The 13,697-nt window shown below is 42.7% G+C and overlaps 1 protein-coding gene across 1 annotated transcript in view; it reads left to right on the plus strand.

Moving 5' to 3' along the window:
- LOC120044697 (ethanolamine-phosphate cytidylyltransferase-like) overlaps positions 1-13,697 on the plus strand; it is a 44,262-nt gene that overhangs the window by 21,556 nt on the left and 9,009 nt on the right. Inside the window, exons 3-10 of the mRNA XM_038989374.1 lie at positions 2,338-2,499; positions 4,968-5,034; positions 6,357-6,441; positions 7,278-7,319; positions 8,310-8,448; positions 9,711-9,793; positions 11,549-11,626; positions 11,828-11,893. Of these exons, the coding sequence (XP_038845302.1) occupies positions 2,338-2,499; positions 4,968-5,034; positions 6,357-6,441; positions 7,278-7,319; positions 8,310-8,448; positions 9,711-9,793; positions 11,549-11,626; positions 11,828-11,893 (722 nt within the window). The remainder of the gene's footprint in view (positions 1-2,337; positions 2,500-4,967; positions 5,035-6,356; positions 6,442-7,277; positions 7,320-8,309; positions 8,449-9,710; positions 9,794-11,548; positions 11,627-11,827; positions 11,894-13,697) is intronic.

Consider the following 13,697-nt stretch of genomic DNA (forward strand, 5'->3'; position numbering starts at 1 on the left):
GGCACTCTGACACTGGGACCGACAGACACACTGTGCGACGGGCGCCATGTCAGTGTTTACCATAACCCAGAACTACATGGCTTAACTCAAACAATAGAGCCTCACACACTGTGGTCTGTCAGGGACAAAGGAGCACATAGATAGTAGGCTATAACCTCTCTATCACAGAGAGAGAGAGAGAGAGAGGGGGGGGGGGGGGGGGGGAGAGGTGTGAGAGAGAGAGAGGTGAGAGGCGTGATAATGGATTATCTTTGCTACAGTGTGGATAATGTACTGTACAGTCAGTGTAAAACTATTATACAGCTGGTCATGTTTTTCTCTCCATCCCCCTATACCCCCCCTTAGGTTTATAACAGACAAGGTCATTGTCACATCCAGTTTTGATGACTTTGCAAACAGATATACACAGACTGTAAAGCCCTTGTCATACACACATTGATCATTTCTAGCCTGGACCCAGATCTGTTTGTGCTGCAAGCCAACTTCTATGGCAAGGCATGCCGGTGAGCACAGGGGTTAATTTGGCAGACAACACAAACAGTTCTGGGACCAGGCTGGATTATTTCACTTTATTGAAATAAATTCACAGTCAACCAAGTGTTGGCGGTCATACAGTATATCCCTGTGTTGTACACACTTTGTTATTGTTTGAGTCCATCACACTATCTACTGTAGTAGCCTGGTGGTCCAGTCTTTTGATGCTCTAGCCTACTATTTTCTTTCTTCGTTGTCATGCCAATGGTTGACAACAACATGACAGTTGGCTACAGCGCATGCAGTATAGCAGGGTTTCCCAAACTCGGTCCTGGGTCCCCCCTGGGTGCACGTTTTTGTCCCAGCACTACACAGCTGATTCAGATAATCAACTCATCATCAAGCTTTGATTATTTGAATCAGCTGTGTGTGTGTGGGGGGGGGGGCAGGAAAGTGCACTTGTGAAGCACACAGAGACTGTGAGAGCAAAGTCTTGCTGAGTATACCTCAAGACCTTCAGAACACTATCTGTTCATGACTCGTCTATAGTAAACATGGTCACCATGACTCGTCTGTAGTAAACATGGTCACCATGACTCGTCTGTAGTAAACATGGTCATCATGACTCGTCTATAGTAAACATGGTCATCATGACTCGTCTATAGTAAACATGGTCATCATGACTCGTCTATAATAAACATGGTCACCATGACTCGTCTATAGTAAACATGGTCATCATGACTCGTCTATAGTAAACATGGTCACAATGACTCATCTATAGTAAACATGGTCATCATGACTCGTCTATAGTAAACATGGTCATCATGACTCGTCTATAGTAAACATGGTCACAATGACTCATCTATAGTAAACATGGTCATCATGACTCGTCTATAGTAAACATGGTCATCATGACACGTCTATAGTAAACATGGTCATCATGACTCGTCTGTAGTAAACATGGTCATCATGACTCGTCTGTATTAAACATGGTCATCATGACTCGTCTATAGTAAACATGGTCATCATGACTCGTCTATAGTAAACATGGTCACAATGACTCATCTATAGTAAACATGGTCATCATGACACGTCTATAGTAAACATGGTCATCATGACTCGTCTGTAGTAAACATGGTCATCATGACTCGTCTGTATTAAACATGGTCATCATGACTCGTCTGTAGTAAACATGGTCATCATGACTCGTCTATAGTAAACATGGTCACCATGACTCGTCTATAGTAAACATGGTCACCATGACTCGTCTATAGTAAACATGGTCATCATGACTCGTCTATAGTAAACATGGTCATCATGACTCGTCTGTAGTAAACATGGTCATCATGACTCGTCTATAGTAAACATGGTCATCATGACTCGTCTATAGTAAACATGGTCATCATGACTCGTCTATAGTAAACATGGTCATCATGACTCGTCTATAGTAAACATGGTCATCATGACTCGTCTATAGTAAACATGGTCATCATGACTCGTCTATAGTAAACATGGCCATAAAATGTGTGTCTTACCATCAGCTGTGAATGTGCAGACATGGATCTAAATGTGGACCGGAACTGATCACAGGACACTTGTTAAAGGGATAGTTCACTCAACTCATTTCATCATCATCACAGCTTTTTCTCTGTACTGAAAGTGCTCTATCTTGAAAACTTAACTGCTGATATGGACACTTTTTGGGGGATCATGTTAACAGTGTTCTAATGAACAAAATACTAAAAGATGAAGTCTCCCTTTAATGCCAGGTGAAAACACTCTCTACAGCTATTAGCTTCTGGTGGTCGGTGTGTTTTGATGAATATCAGTGACCATTAGTAATAATACCTCCTCACCCTGTAGGTGAGATCTCACAGCACAAGGGTCCCCCGGTCTTCACCCAGGCTGAACGATACAAGATGGTGAGAGCCATCAAGTGGGTGGATGAGATAGTGGAGGGAGCGCCATACGTCACCACACTGGAGACCCTGGACAAGTACACCAGTGACTTCTGTGTGCACGGAGGTGAGTTTGCTGAGATACTTGAATGGGTGGGCCGGTTCTGAATATTCAGTTCATCTTTATTTAACCAGGATAGTCCACTCAGCAACTGTTTGTAGAGAGAGAGAGAGAGAGAGAGAGAGAGAGAGAGAGAGAGAGAGAGAGAGAGAGAGAGAGAGAGAGAGAGAGAGAGAGAGAGAGAGAGAGAGAGAGAGAGAGAGAGAGAGAGAGAGAGAGAGAGAGAGAGAGAGAGAGAGAGAGGACTCAGAAATAGTAGAGTAGAACTTATTATTTTCATTGTATTGTTTTAATGTGAAGTGTAACATAGTAACATAGTAACACAGTAACAAAATAACAGTAGTAACATAGTGGCATAGTGACACAGTAACAGTGGTAACATAGTAACACAGTAACATAGTAGCGTATTAACACAATAACACAGTAACATAGTAACACAGTAACATAGTAACACAGCACCATGGTAACACAGTAACATAGTAACACAGTAACAAAATAACAGTAGTAACATAGTGGCATAGTGACACAGTAACACAGTAACAGTGGTAACATAGTAACACAGTAACATAGTAGCGTATTAACACAATAACACAGTAACATAGTAACACAGTAACATAGTAACACAGCACCATGGTAACACAGTAACAAAATAACAGTAGTAACATAGTGGCATAGTGACACAGTAACACAGTAACAGTGGTAACATAGTAACACAGTAACATAGTAGCGTATTAACACAATAACACAGTAACATAGTAACACAGCACCATGGTAACACAGTAACATAGTAGCGTATTAACACAGTAACATAGTAACACAGTAACATAGTAACACAGCAAATTGGTAACATAGTAACAGTAGTAACATAGTAACACAGTAACAGTAGTAACATAGTAACACAGTATCAGTAGTAACACAGTAACACAGTAACAGTAGTAACACAGTAACATAGTAATATAGTAACACAGTATCACAGTAACATAGTAACAGTAGTAACATAGTAACAGTAGTAACACAGTAACATAGTAACACAGTAACACAGCACCATGGTAACACAGTAACATAGTAGCGTATTAACACAGTAACATAGTAACACAGTAACATAGTAACACAGCAAATTGGTAACATAGTAACAGTAGTAACACAGTAACAGTAGTAACATAGTAACACAGTATCAGTAGTAACACAGTAACACAGTAACAGTAGTAACACAGTAACACAGTAACAGTAGTAACACAGTGACATAGTAACATAGTAACACAGTAACACAGTAACATATTAACAGTAGTAACATAGTAAAACAGTAACACAGTAACATAGTAACACAGTGACATGGTAACACAGTAACAGTAGTAACATAGTAACTTATTAACACAGTAACATAGTAGCAAAGTAACATAGTAACACAGTAACACATTAACACAGTAACACAGTAACAGTAGTAACATAGTAGCACAGTAACACAGTAACACAGTAGAAAAGTAACAGTGACACAGTGACATAGTAACATAGTAACATATTAACACAGTAACATAGTAACTTATTAACACAGTAACATAGTAACACAGTAACAGTAGTACCACAGTAACAGTAGTAACAGTAATATAGTAACTTATTAACACAGTAACATAGTAACACAGTAACTTATTAACACAGTGACACAGTGACATAGTAACTTATTAACACAGTAACTTATTAACACAGTAACTTATTAACATAGTAACACAGTAACAGTAGTAACACAGTAACGTATTAACACAGTAACATAGTAACTTATTAACACAGTAACTTATTAACACAGTAACATAGTAACTTATTAACACAGTAACTTATTAACACAGTAACATAGTAACTTATTAACACAGTAACATAGTAACACAGTAACAGTAGTAACACAGTAACTTATTAACACAGTAACATAGTAACTTATTAACACAGTAACATAGTAACACAGTACCATTGTAACACAGTAACAGTAGTAACACAGTCACTTATTAACATAGTAACACAGTAATAGTAGTAACCCAGTAACTTATTAACACAGTAACATAGTAACGTGTTAACACAGTAACATTGTAACACAGTAACAGTAGTAACACAGTAACTTATTAACACAGTAACATAGTGACATAGTAATACAGTAACATAGTAACACAGTAACACAGTAACATATAAGCTCAGTGACATAGTAACATAGTAACTTATTAACCCATTGATATATTATATTAACATAGTACCACTGTGAGGAACTAGTAACACAAGCATTTTGCTGCATCCGCTATAACATTTGCTAAACTGTGTACGCGACCAATACACTTTTATTTTATTTAGTTTTCATATTTTGGGGCTTAATATCCTGTTTCGTGTTTTCCCAGTATCTAATGGTTCTATCTTGCCCCTTGACCTCCTGTAAAGTATCTCATGTCTGTCACCTTGATCAGAATATAGCAGACATGTTGAATGTGTCATTTCAGATGACATCACACTAACAGTGGATGGGAAGGACACATACGAAGAGGTGAAGAGGTCAGGGAGGTACAGGTGAGAGTTACTCAAGCTGGAAGGAACCTTGAACTAAAGCTGTCGTTAATAATATACACTGAACAAAAATATAAAGGCAACATGTAAAGTGTTGGTCCCATGTTTCATGAGCTGAAATAAAAGATCCCAGAAATGTTCCATACGCACAAAAGCTTTTTTCTCTCAAATCTTGAGCTCTAATTTGTTTATATCCTGTTAGTGAGCATTTCTCCTTTGCCAAGATAATCCACCCACCTGACAGGTATGGCATATGAAGAAGCTGATTACACAGCATGATCATTACACAGGTGCACCTTGTGCTAGAGACAATAAAAGGCCACTCTAAAATGTGCAGTTTTGTCACACAACACAATGCCACAGATGCCTCAAGTTTTGAGGGAGTGAGGAATTGGCATGGTGACTGCAGGAATGTCCACCAGAGCTATTGCCAGATAATTTAATGTTCATTTCTATACCACAAGCCTCCTCCAACGTCGTTTTAGAGAATTTGGCAGTGCGTCTCGCAACCGCAGACCACGTGTATGGCATCTTGTGGGCGAGCGGTTTGCTGATGTCAACGTTGTGAACGGAGTGCCCCATGGTGGGGTTATGGTATGGGCAGGCATAAGCTGCAGAAAATGAACACAATTGCATTTTATCGATGGCAATTTGAATGAACAGAGATACCGTGACGAGATCCTGAGGCCCATTGTCGTGCCATTCATCCGACGCCATCACCTCATGTGTCAGCATGATAATGCACGGCCTCATGTCACAAGGATCTGTACACAATTCCCGGAAGCTGAAAATGTCCCAGTTCTTCCATGGCCTGCATACTCACCAGACATGTCACCCATTGAGCATGTTTGGGATGCTCTGGATCGACGTATATGACGTGTTCTTGTTCCCGACAATATCCAGCAACTTCACACAGCCATTGAAGAGGAGTGGGACAACATTCCACAGGCCACAATCAACAGCCTGATCAACTCTATGTGAAGGAGATGTGTCGTGCTGCATGAGGCAAATGGTGGTCACACCAGATACTGACTGGTTTTCTGATTCACTACCCTACTTTTTTTTTTTAAGGTATCTGTGACCAACAGATGCATATCTGTATTCCCAGTCATGTGAAATCCATAGATTAGGGCCTAATGAATGTATTTCAATTGACTGATTTCCTTATATGAACTGTAACTGCAAAATCTTAGAAATTGTTGCATTTTGCGTTTATATTTTGTTTAGTATATGATATTATTTAATATATTATCATATTATTATTGCTGTTGTTATGCTCTGTCTACAATTGTACAATTTTGTCTCGTGGCCTGGTGTTGTTCCAGGGAGTGCAAGCGAACCCAAGGAGTTTCTACCACAGACCTGGTCGGTCGCATGCTACTGATGACCAAAGCCCACCACAGCAACATAGTGAGTATAGCAACCCCTCATAGGTTACCATGGTGAGTATAGCAACCCCTCATAGGTTACCATGGTGAGTATAGCAACCCCTCATAGGTTACCATGGTGAGTATAGCAACCCCTCATAGGTTACCATGGTGAGTATAGCAACCCCTCATAGGTTACCATGGTGAGTATAGCAACCCCTCATAGGTTACCATGGTGAGTATAGAAACCCCTCATAGGTTACCATGGTGAGTATAGCAACCCCTCATAGGTTACCATGGTGAGTATAGCAACCCCTCATAGGTTACCATGGTGAGTATAGCAACCCCTCATAGGTTACCATGGTGAGTATAGCAACCCCTCATAGGTTACCATGGTGAGTATATCAACCCCTCATAGTTTACCATGGTGAGTATAGAAACCCCTCATAGGTTACCATGGTAAGTATAGAAACCCCTCATAGGTTACCATGGTGAGTATAGAAACCCCTCATAGGTTACCATGGTGAGTATAGAAACCCCTCATATGTTACCATAGTGAGTATAGCAACCCCTCATAGGTTACCATAGTGAGTATAGCAACCCCTCATATGTTATCATAGTGAGTATAGCAACCCCTCATAGGTTACCATAGTGAGTATAGCAACCCCTCATATGTTATCATAGTGAGTATAGCAACCCCTCATAGGCTACAATAGGACCAGGAGTTCTTCCACTTCAGTTGAAATTCCACTTACTCTCCTGTTGACATCAAAAATGTAGAAGTCATGATTTGCTCCTATCTGTCATGTCTCCGAGCTCCTGTTGTTACAAGTGAATAATAGATGAAGTGAAGCCTGTTTCCTCTCCTGTGTCCCTCAGGGCCATTCAGACTATCAGCAGCACACAGACAACTTTGGCAAGGTAGGTCCCATGTCTACTCTCATACAAGTACAACTTTAATAAAAGTTATTTTTTTAAATCCCACAAAGGCTCACTCTGTGAAATGCACAGCTGTCTGTTTTTGATCATTTAAATAAAGAAGAGCCCTTTAAAAATCAGAGTGCACTTGACCATAGCAACTGCTTTGTCATGGTCTACTATTTGTGTCCAAATCCTGGGTAGACTTTCTCTGCTACAGCTTTAGTACCCCCCCAACTCTCGCCAACTCTCTCTCTGAAACAAAGGGCGTTATTGTGGTGCCCAGTTGATAATCAAAACGGTGGGCCTGGCCAGGTGGTAATGAATACCACCTCTGTTCCCTCTGAATGCAGAAACTGACCAGAGGATCTACATTTGAACGACGTTTGGATTCCAAATGGGGGTGGGAAAGAGAACGGTACTTTAGAATGATCACCGTTACGTAACAAATGTTCTCATTTTCAAACGTTGAAAGAGAGAGAAAAATATATTTGGCCAGTGTTGAATAAATGTGTTGGGGGCTCTGACGGACATTGAGATATACCTCACAGTGCTGACTGACTGGCTACTGGATGTTCAAGAAGAGGGATCTCAGATGGTGTTTTACTCATTTAGCCACTGGGTGGCGCAGTGTGATCATTTTCTCCTATGAGAAAAGACCATAGTGAATATTGAATACCAACTTTGAATACCAAATGCTATAGGATTTTAATAAGTCAAGCTGCCACATACTGGCATGGTGTGTTGTTCCCCTTTCTGCCCAATGAACACATTTATGGACAATACTTCATTCCATTTAGGGGACTCTAAATCTTTTGGCACAATAACTCCCTCAGAGGTTCCACCTGTATAGCCTCTGTAAGGAATATCATACAGCATCATCTATTACTCAGCGTAATGATATCATTCCTTTGCTGGCTTGGAATGAACATTTAGTCGTGGTTTGTCAAGTGCTACACTGTATTTATACTTTGTGCATTATGGATGTTGCAGGGTCCGAAGGGCCACAGTCCGTGGACGGGGGTGTCCCAGTTCCTCCAGACGTCCCAGAAGATTATCCAGTTTGCCTCAGGACAGGAGCCTCAGCCTGGGGACACCATCATCTATGTGGCTGGAGCCTTCGACCTCTTCCGTATCCTCTGTCTGGTGGCTCCATGAACGCACTACTTTCAATTGCATGTGTTTGATACCATTCCATTCGTTGCATTCCAGCCAATACAATGGCTGGAATCCCGCATGGTGATGTCTCCCTCCACCAGCCTCCTCATATTTACCATGTCTGGTGCCAGGAGCTTTTCCTGACCATGTCGATAATATGAAGTGTGTTGATACAGGTAATTGCCTAAATAAAGGAAGTGAACAACATGAAGTGTCTTAATAGGGTGTTGGGCCTCCACGAGCCAGAACAGCTTCATTCCACCTTGGCATACATTCTACAAGTGTCTGGAACTCTATTTGAGGGATGAGACACCATTATTCCACAAACAAATCCATAATTTGGTGTTTTGTTGATAGTGGTGGAAAACGCTGTCTCAGACGTCGCTCCAGAATGTCCCATAAGTGTTCAATTGGGTTGAGATCTGGTGACTGAGACGGCCATGGCATATGGTTTACATCGTTTTCCTGCTCATTCAGCGACCACTCGTGCCCTGTAGATGGGGACATTGTCAACCTATGGTGGCATTGCCATGGTAGCCAAAAATAATGGCTTACCCAGCATTTTTTTCATCACCCTAGGCATGATGGGATGTTAATTGCTGAATGAACTCAGGAACCACACCTTTGTGGAAGCACCTGCTTTCAATATACTTTTGTATCCCTCATTTACTTAAGTGTTTCCTTTATTTTGTCAGTTACATGCACATAAGAATGGTTTGACTTGTTACTAAGGCCTTCTCTGACAGCTTTGAAGGCCCTGATGGTAGGATACATCAATGTCAGGTGACTCTATACACTCATATCTACCATGTTAGAGCAAAGAGTTGTTATTTTCTGACCATGTGACCTGACCAAGAAAAAGTGGGCCATAGAAAGACAAACACCCCTCATGCTAGTGTAACCGATGTGAAATGGCTAGCTAGTTAGCGGGGTGCGCGCTAATAGCGTTTCAATCGGTGACGTCACTCGCTCTGAGACCTTGAAGTAGTTGTTCCCCTTGCAAGGGCCGCGGCTTTTGTGGAGCGATGGGTAACAGCTATACTGTTACACTACCTAGCTGCACTACACTTATGTGACGTAGATGTTGTATATTTCTATAACTGGCTGGTCCTGTGGTCAGCCAAAACACCCCCAGTCATCTACAGTGTATGGAGAGGTTTGAGATTATAGACTGGACTCAGAGGCCTAGTTTACTATAGTTGTTGTTGTTGTCGGCCTTGACCAATGTCTTCTCAGATATCGGCCATGTGGACTTCCTGGAGGCGGTTTCCAGGCTTTCAGACAAGCCATATGTTATAGTGGGGTTACACTTTGACCAGGTGAGTCTGACAAGCCATATGTTATAGTGGGGTTACACTTTGACCAGGTGAGTCTGACAAGCCATATGTTATAGTGGGGTTACACTTTGGCCAGGCTTTCAGACAAGCCATATGTTATAGTGGGGTTACACTTTGGCCAGGCTTTCAGACAAGCCATATGTTATAGTGGGGTTACACTTTGGCCAGGCTTTCAGACAAGCCATATGTTATAGTGGGGTTACACTTTGGCCAGGCTTTCAGACAAGCCATATGTTATAGTGGGGTTACACTTTGGCCAGGCTTTCAGACAAGCCATATGTTATAGTGGGGTTACACTTTGGCCAGGTGAGTCTGACAAGCCATATGTTATAGTGGGGTTACACTTTGGCCAGGCTTTCAGACAAGCCATATGTTATAGTGGGGTTACACTTTGGCCAGGCTTTCAGACAAGCCATATGTTATAGTGGGGTTACACTTTGGCCAGGCTTTCAGACAAGCCATATGTTATAGTGGGGTTACACTTTGGCCAGGCTTTCAGACAAGCCATATGTTATAGTGGGGTTACACTTTGGCCAGGCTTTCAGACAAGCCATATGTTATAGTGGGGTTACACTTTGGCCAGGTGAGTCTGACAAGCCATATGTTATAGTGGGGTTACACTTTGGCCAGGCTTTCAGACAAGCCATATGTTATAGTGGGGTTACACTTTGGCCAGGCTTTCAGACAAGCCATATGTTATAGTGGGGTTACACTTTGGCCAGGCTTTCAGACAAGCCATATGTTATAGTGAGGTTACACTTTGGCCAGGCTTTCAGACAAGCCATATGTTATAGTGGGGTTACACTTTGGCCAGGCTTTCAGACAAGCCATATGTTATAGTGGGGTTACACTTTGGCCAGGCTTTCAGACAAGCCATATGTTATAGTGGGGTTACACTTTGGCCAGGCTTTCAGACAAGCCATATGTTATAGTGGGGTTACACTTTGGCCAGCTGAGTCTGACAAGCAATATGTTATAGTGGGGTTACACTTTGACCAGGTGAGTCTGACAAGCCATATGTTATAGTGGGGTTACACTTTGACCAGGTGAGTCTGACAAGCCATATGTTATAGTGGGGTTACACTTTGACCAGGTGAGTCTGACAAGCCATATGTTATAGTGGAGTTACACTTCAACCAGGTGAGTCTGACAAGCCATATGTTATAGTGGGGTTACACTTTGACCAGGTGAGTCTGACAAGCCATATGTTATAGTGGGTTTACACTTTGACACAATCTGGTCTATTGTCTCCTCAGTTCAGCTGTAAAATAGATCATTTAGGCTGGGATTTATAGGTCTAATACAGCCATTTATATATCAATAAGTATACATTCTGGGTAACAATTACTGTAATAATTGTGCATTAAAATGGACAAAAAATTGCTTTTTAGCAAAAAACGATTTCTCAAGCAAGAATTTTGCAAGGACTGTCTAGGAGTGGTCTCAGTGGGGAGAGGAAAATGTAAAACTAGCTGTTATTGACAGAGAGGTTTGGAACTCTTTGTTATTGGTCTGTTAACCAATTTACCGCCTGGTGATGGCTTTCAAGGGCAATGTTCCCACAATGTTCTCGGCGATCCCGTTCACGGTAAACGCTGCATATTTCGGCTCAGTCAGAAATTGCCTTTAAAAACCACAATGCCTATAACCAACCCAGTGTCAAATTAAATCCTGGCACTGATAGTGGAAATTTGCGTCATCTTATTCTTACTTTTGGGTTTTGTGTGAATTTTTCAGGAGGTGAATCGCTACAAAGGGAAGAATTACCCCATTATGAACGTTCATGAGAGAACACTCAGTGTGCTGGCCTGTCGAGTAAGTTCTCTCTCCTTCTCTTTCATAAGAGATACTGTACATCTCTTTTATAAGAGTCATTTTGTAAATTGTGTGTATGCTGGGCTCCCTTGTGAAAGAGACCTTGGTCTCAATGGGACTGTTAAAATAAAGGTAAAATAAAATGCTGAGAAGTGATGAGTATATTAATCTAATGTGCTTCTGTTCTGTTTCTGTCTGCAGTATGTCTCTGAGGTGGTGATTGGTGCGCCTTATGCAGTCACGAGAGAGTTACTAGACCACTTCAAGGTAAGGGCTCAAGACACTATACTTGTTCTGCAGAGCCATTTGAACCAGGCTGAGCATGGTAACTTTGGAGTTACCTTTGGAAACTCCAAAGGTACAGTGTGTTATTGTTGGGTCTCATCATGCATGGTATCTACAGTGGGTTAGTGTTGGGTCTCATCATGCATGGTATCTACAGTGGGTTAGTGTTGGGTCTCACCCTGCATGGTATCTACAGTGGATTAGTGTTGGGTCTCACCCTGCATGGTATCTACACTGGGTTAGTGTTGGGTCTCACCCTGCATGGTATCTACAGTGGGTTAGTGTTGGGTCTCACCCTGCATGGTATCTACAGTGGGTTAGTGTTGGGTCTCACCCTGCATGGTATCTACAGTGGGTTAGTGTTGGGTCTCATCCTGCATGGTATCTACAGTGGGTTAGTGTTGGGTCTCACCCTGCATGGTATCTACACTGGGTTAGTGTTGGGTCTCACCCTGCATGGTATCTACACTGGGTTAGTGTTGGGTCTCACCCTGCATGGTATCTACAGTGGGTTAGTGTTGGGTCTCACCCTGCATGGTATCTACAGTGGGTTAGTGTTGGGTCTCACCCTGCATGGTATCTACAGTGTGTTAGTGTTGGGTCTCACCCTGCATGGTATCTACAGTGGGTTAGTGTTGGGTCTCACCCTGCATGGTATCTACAGTGGGTTAGTGTTGGGTCTCACCCTGCATGGTATCTACAGTGGGTTAGTGTTGGGTCTCACCCTGCATGGTATCTACAGTGTGTTAGTGTTGGGTCTCACCCTGCATGGTATCTACAGTGGGTTAGTGTTGGGTCTCACCCTGCATGGTATCTACACTGGGTTAGTGTTGGGTCTCACCCTGCATGGTATCTACAGTGGGTTAGTGTTGGGTCTCACCCTGCATGGTATCTACAGTGGGTTAGTGTTGGGTCTCACCCTGCATGGTATCTACAGTGGGTTAGTGTTGGGTCTCACCCTGCATGGTATCTACAGTGGGTTAGTGTTGGGTCTCACCCTGCATGGTATCTACAGTGGGTTAGTGTTGGGTCTCACCCTGCATGGTATCTACAGTGGGTTAGTGTTGGGTCTCACCCTGCATGGTATCTACAGTGGGTTAGTGTTGGGTCTCACCCTGCATGGTATCTACAGTGGGTTAGTGTTGGGTCTCACCCTGCATGGTATCTACAGTGGGTTAGTGTTGGGTCTCACCCTGCATGGTATCTACAGTGGGTTAGTGTTGGGTCTCACCCTGCATGGTATCTACAGTGGGTTAGTGTTGGGTCTCACCCTGCATGGTATCTACACTGGGTTAGTGTTGGGTCTCACCCTGCATGGTATCTACAGTGGGTTAGTGTTGGGTCTCACCCTGCATGGTATCTACAGTGGGTTAGTGTTGGGTCTCACCCTGCATGGTATCTACAGTGGGTTAGTGTTGGGTCTCACCCTGCATGGTATCTACAGTGGGTTAGTGTTGGGTCTCACCCTGCATGGTATCTACAGTGGGTTAGCGGTGGGTCTCACCCTGCATGGTATCTACAGTGGGTTAGTGTTGGGTCTCACTCTGCATGGTATCTACAGTGGGTTAGTGTTGGGTCTCACCCTGCATGGTATCTACAGTGGGTTAGTGTTGGGTCTCACCCTGCATGGTATCTACAGTGGGTTAGTGTTGGGTCTCACCCTGCATGGTATCTACAGTGGGTTAGTGTTGGGTCTCACCCTGCATGGTATCTACAGTGGGTTAGTGTTGGGTCTCACCCTACATGGTATCTACAGTGGGTTAGTGTTGGGTCTCACCCTGCATGG

The sequence above is a fragment of the Salvelinus namaycush genome, chromosome 3 (assembly GCF_016432855.1).
Source record: "Salvelinus namaycush isolate Seneca chromosome 3, SaNama_1.0, whole genome shotgun sequence".
Taxonomy (NCBI): Eukaryota; Metazoa; Chordata; class Actinopteri; order Salmoniformes; family Salmonidae; genus Salvelinus; species Salvelinus namaycush.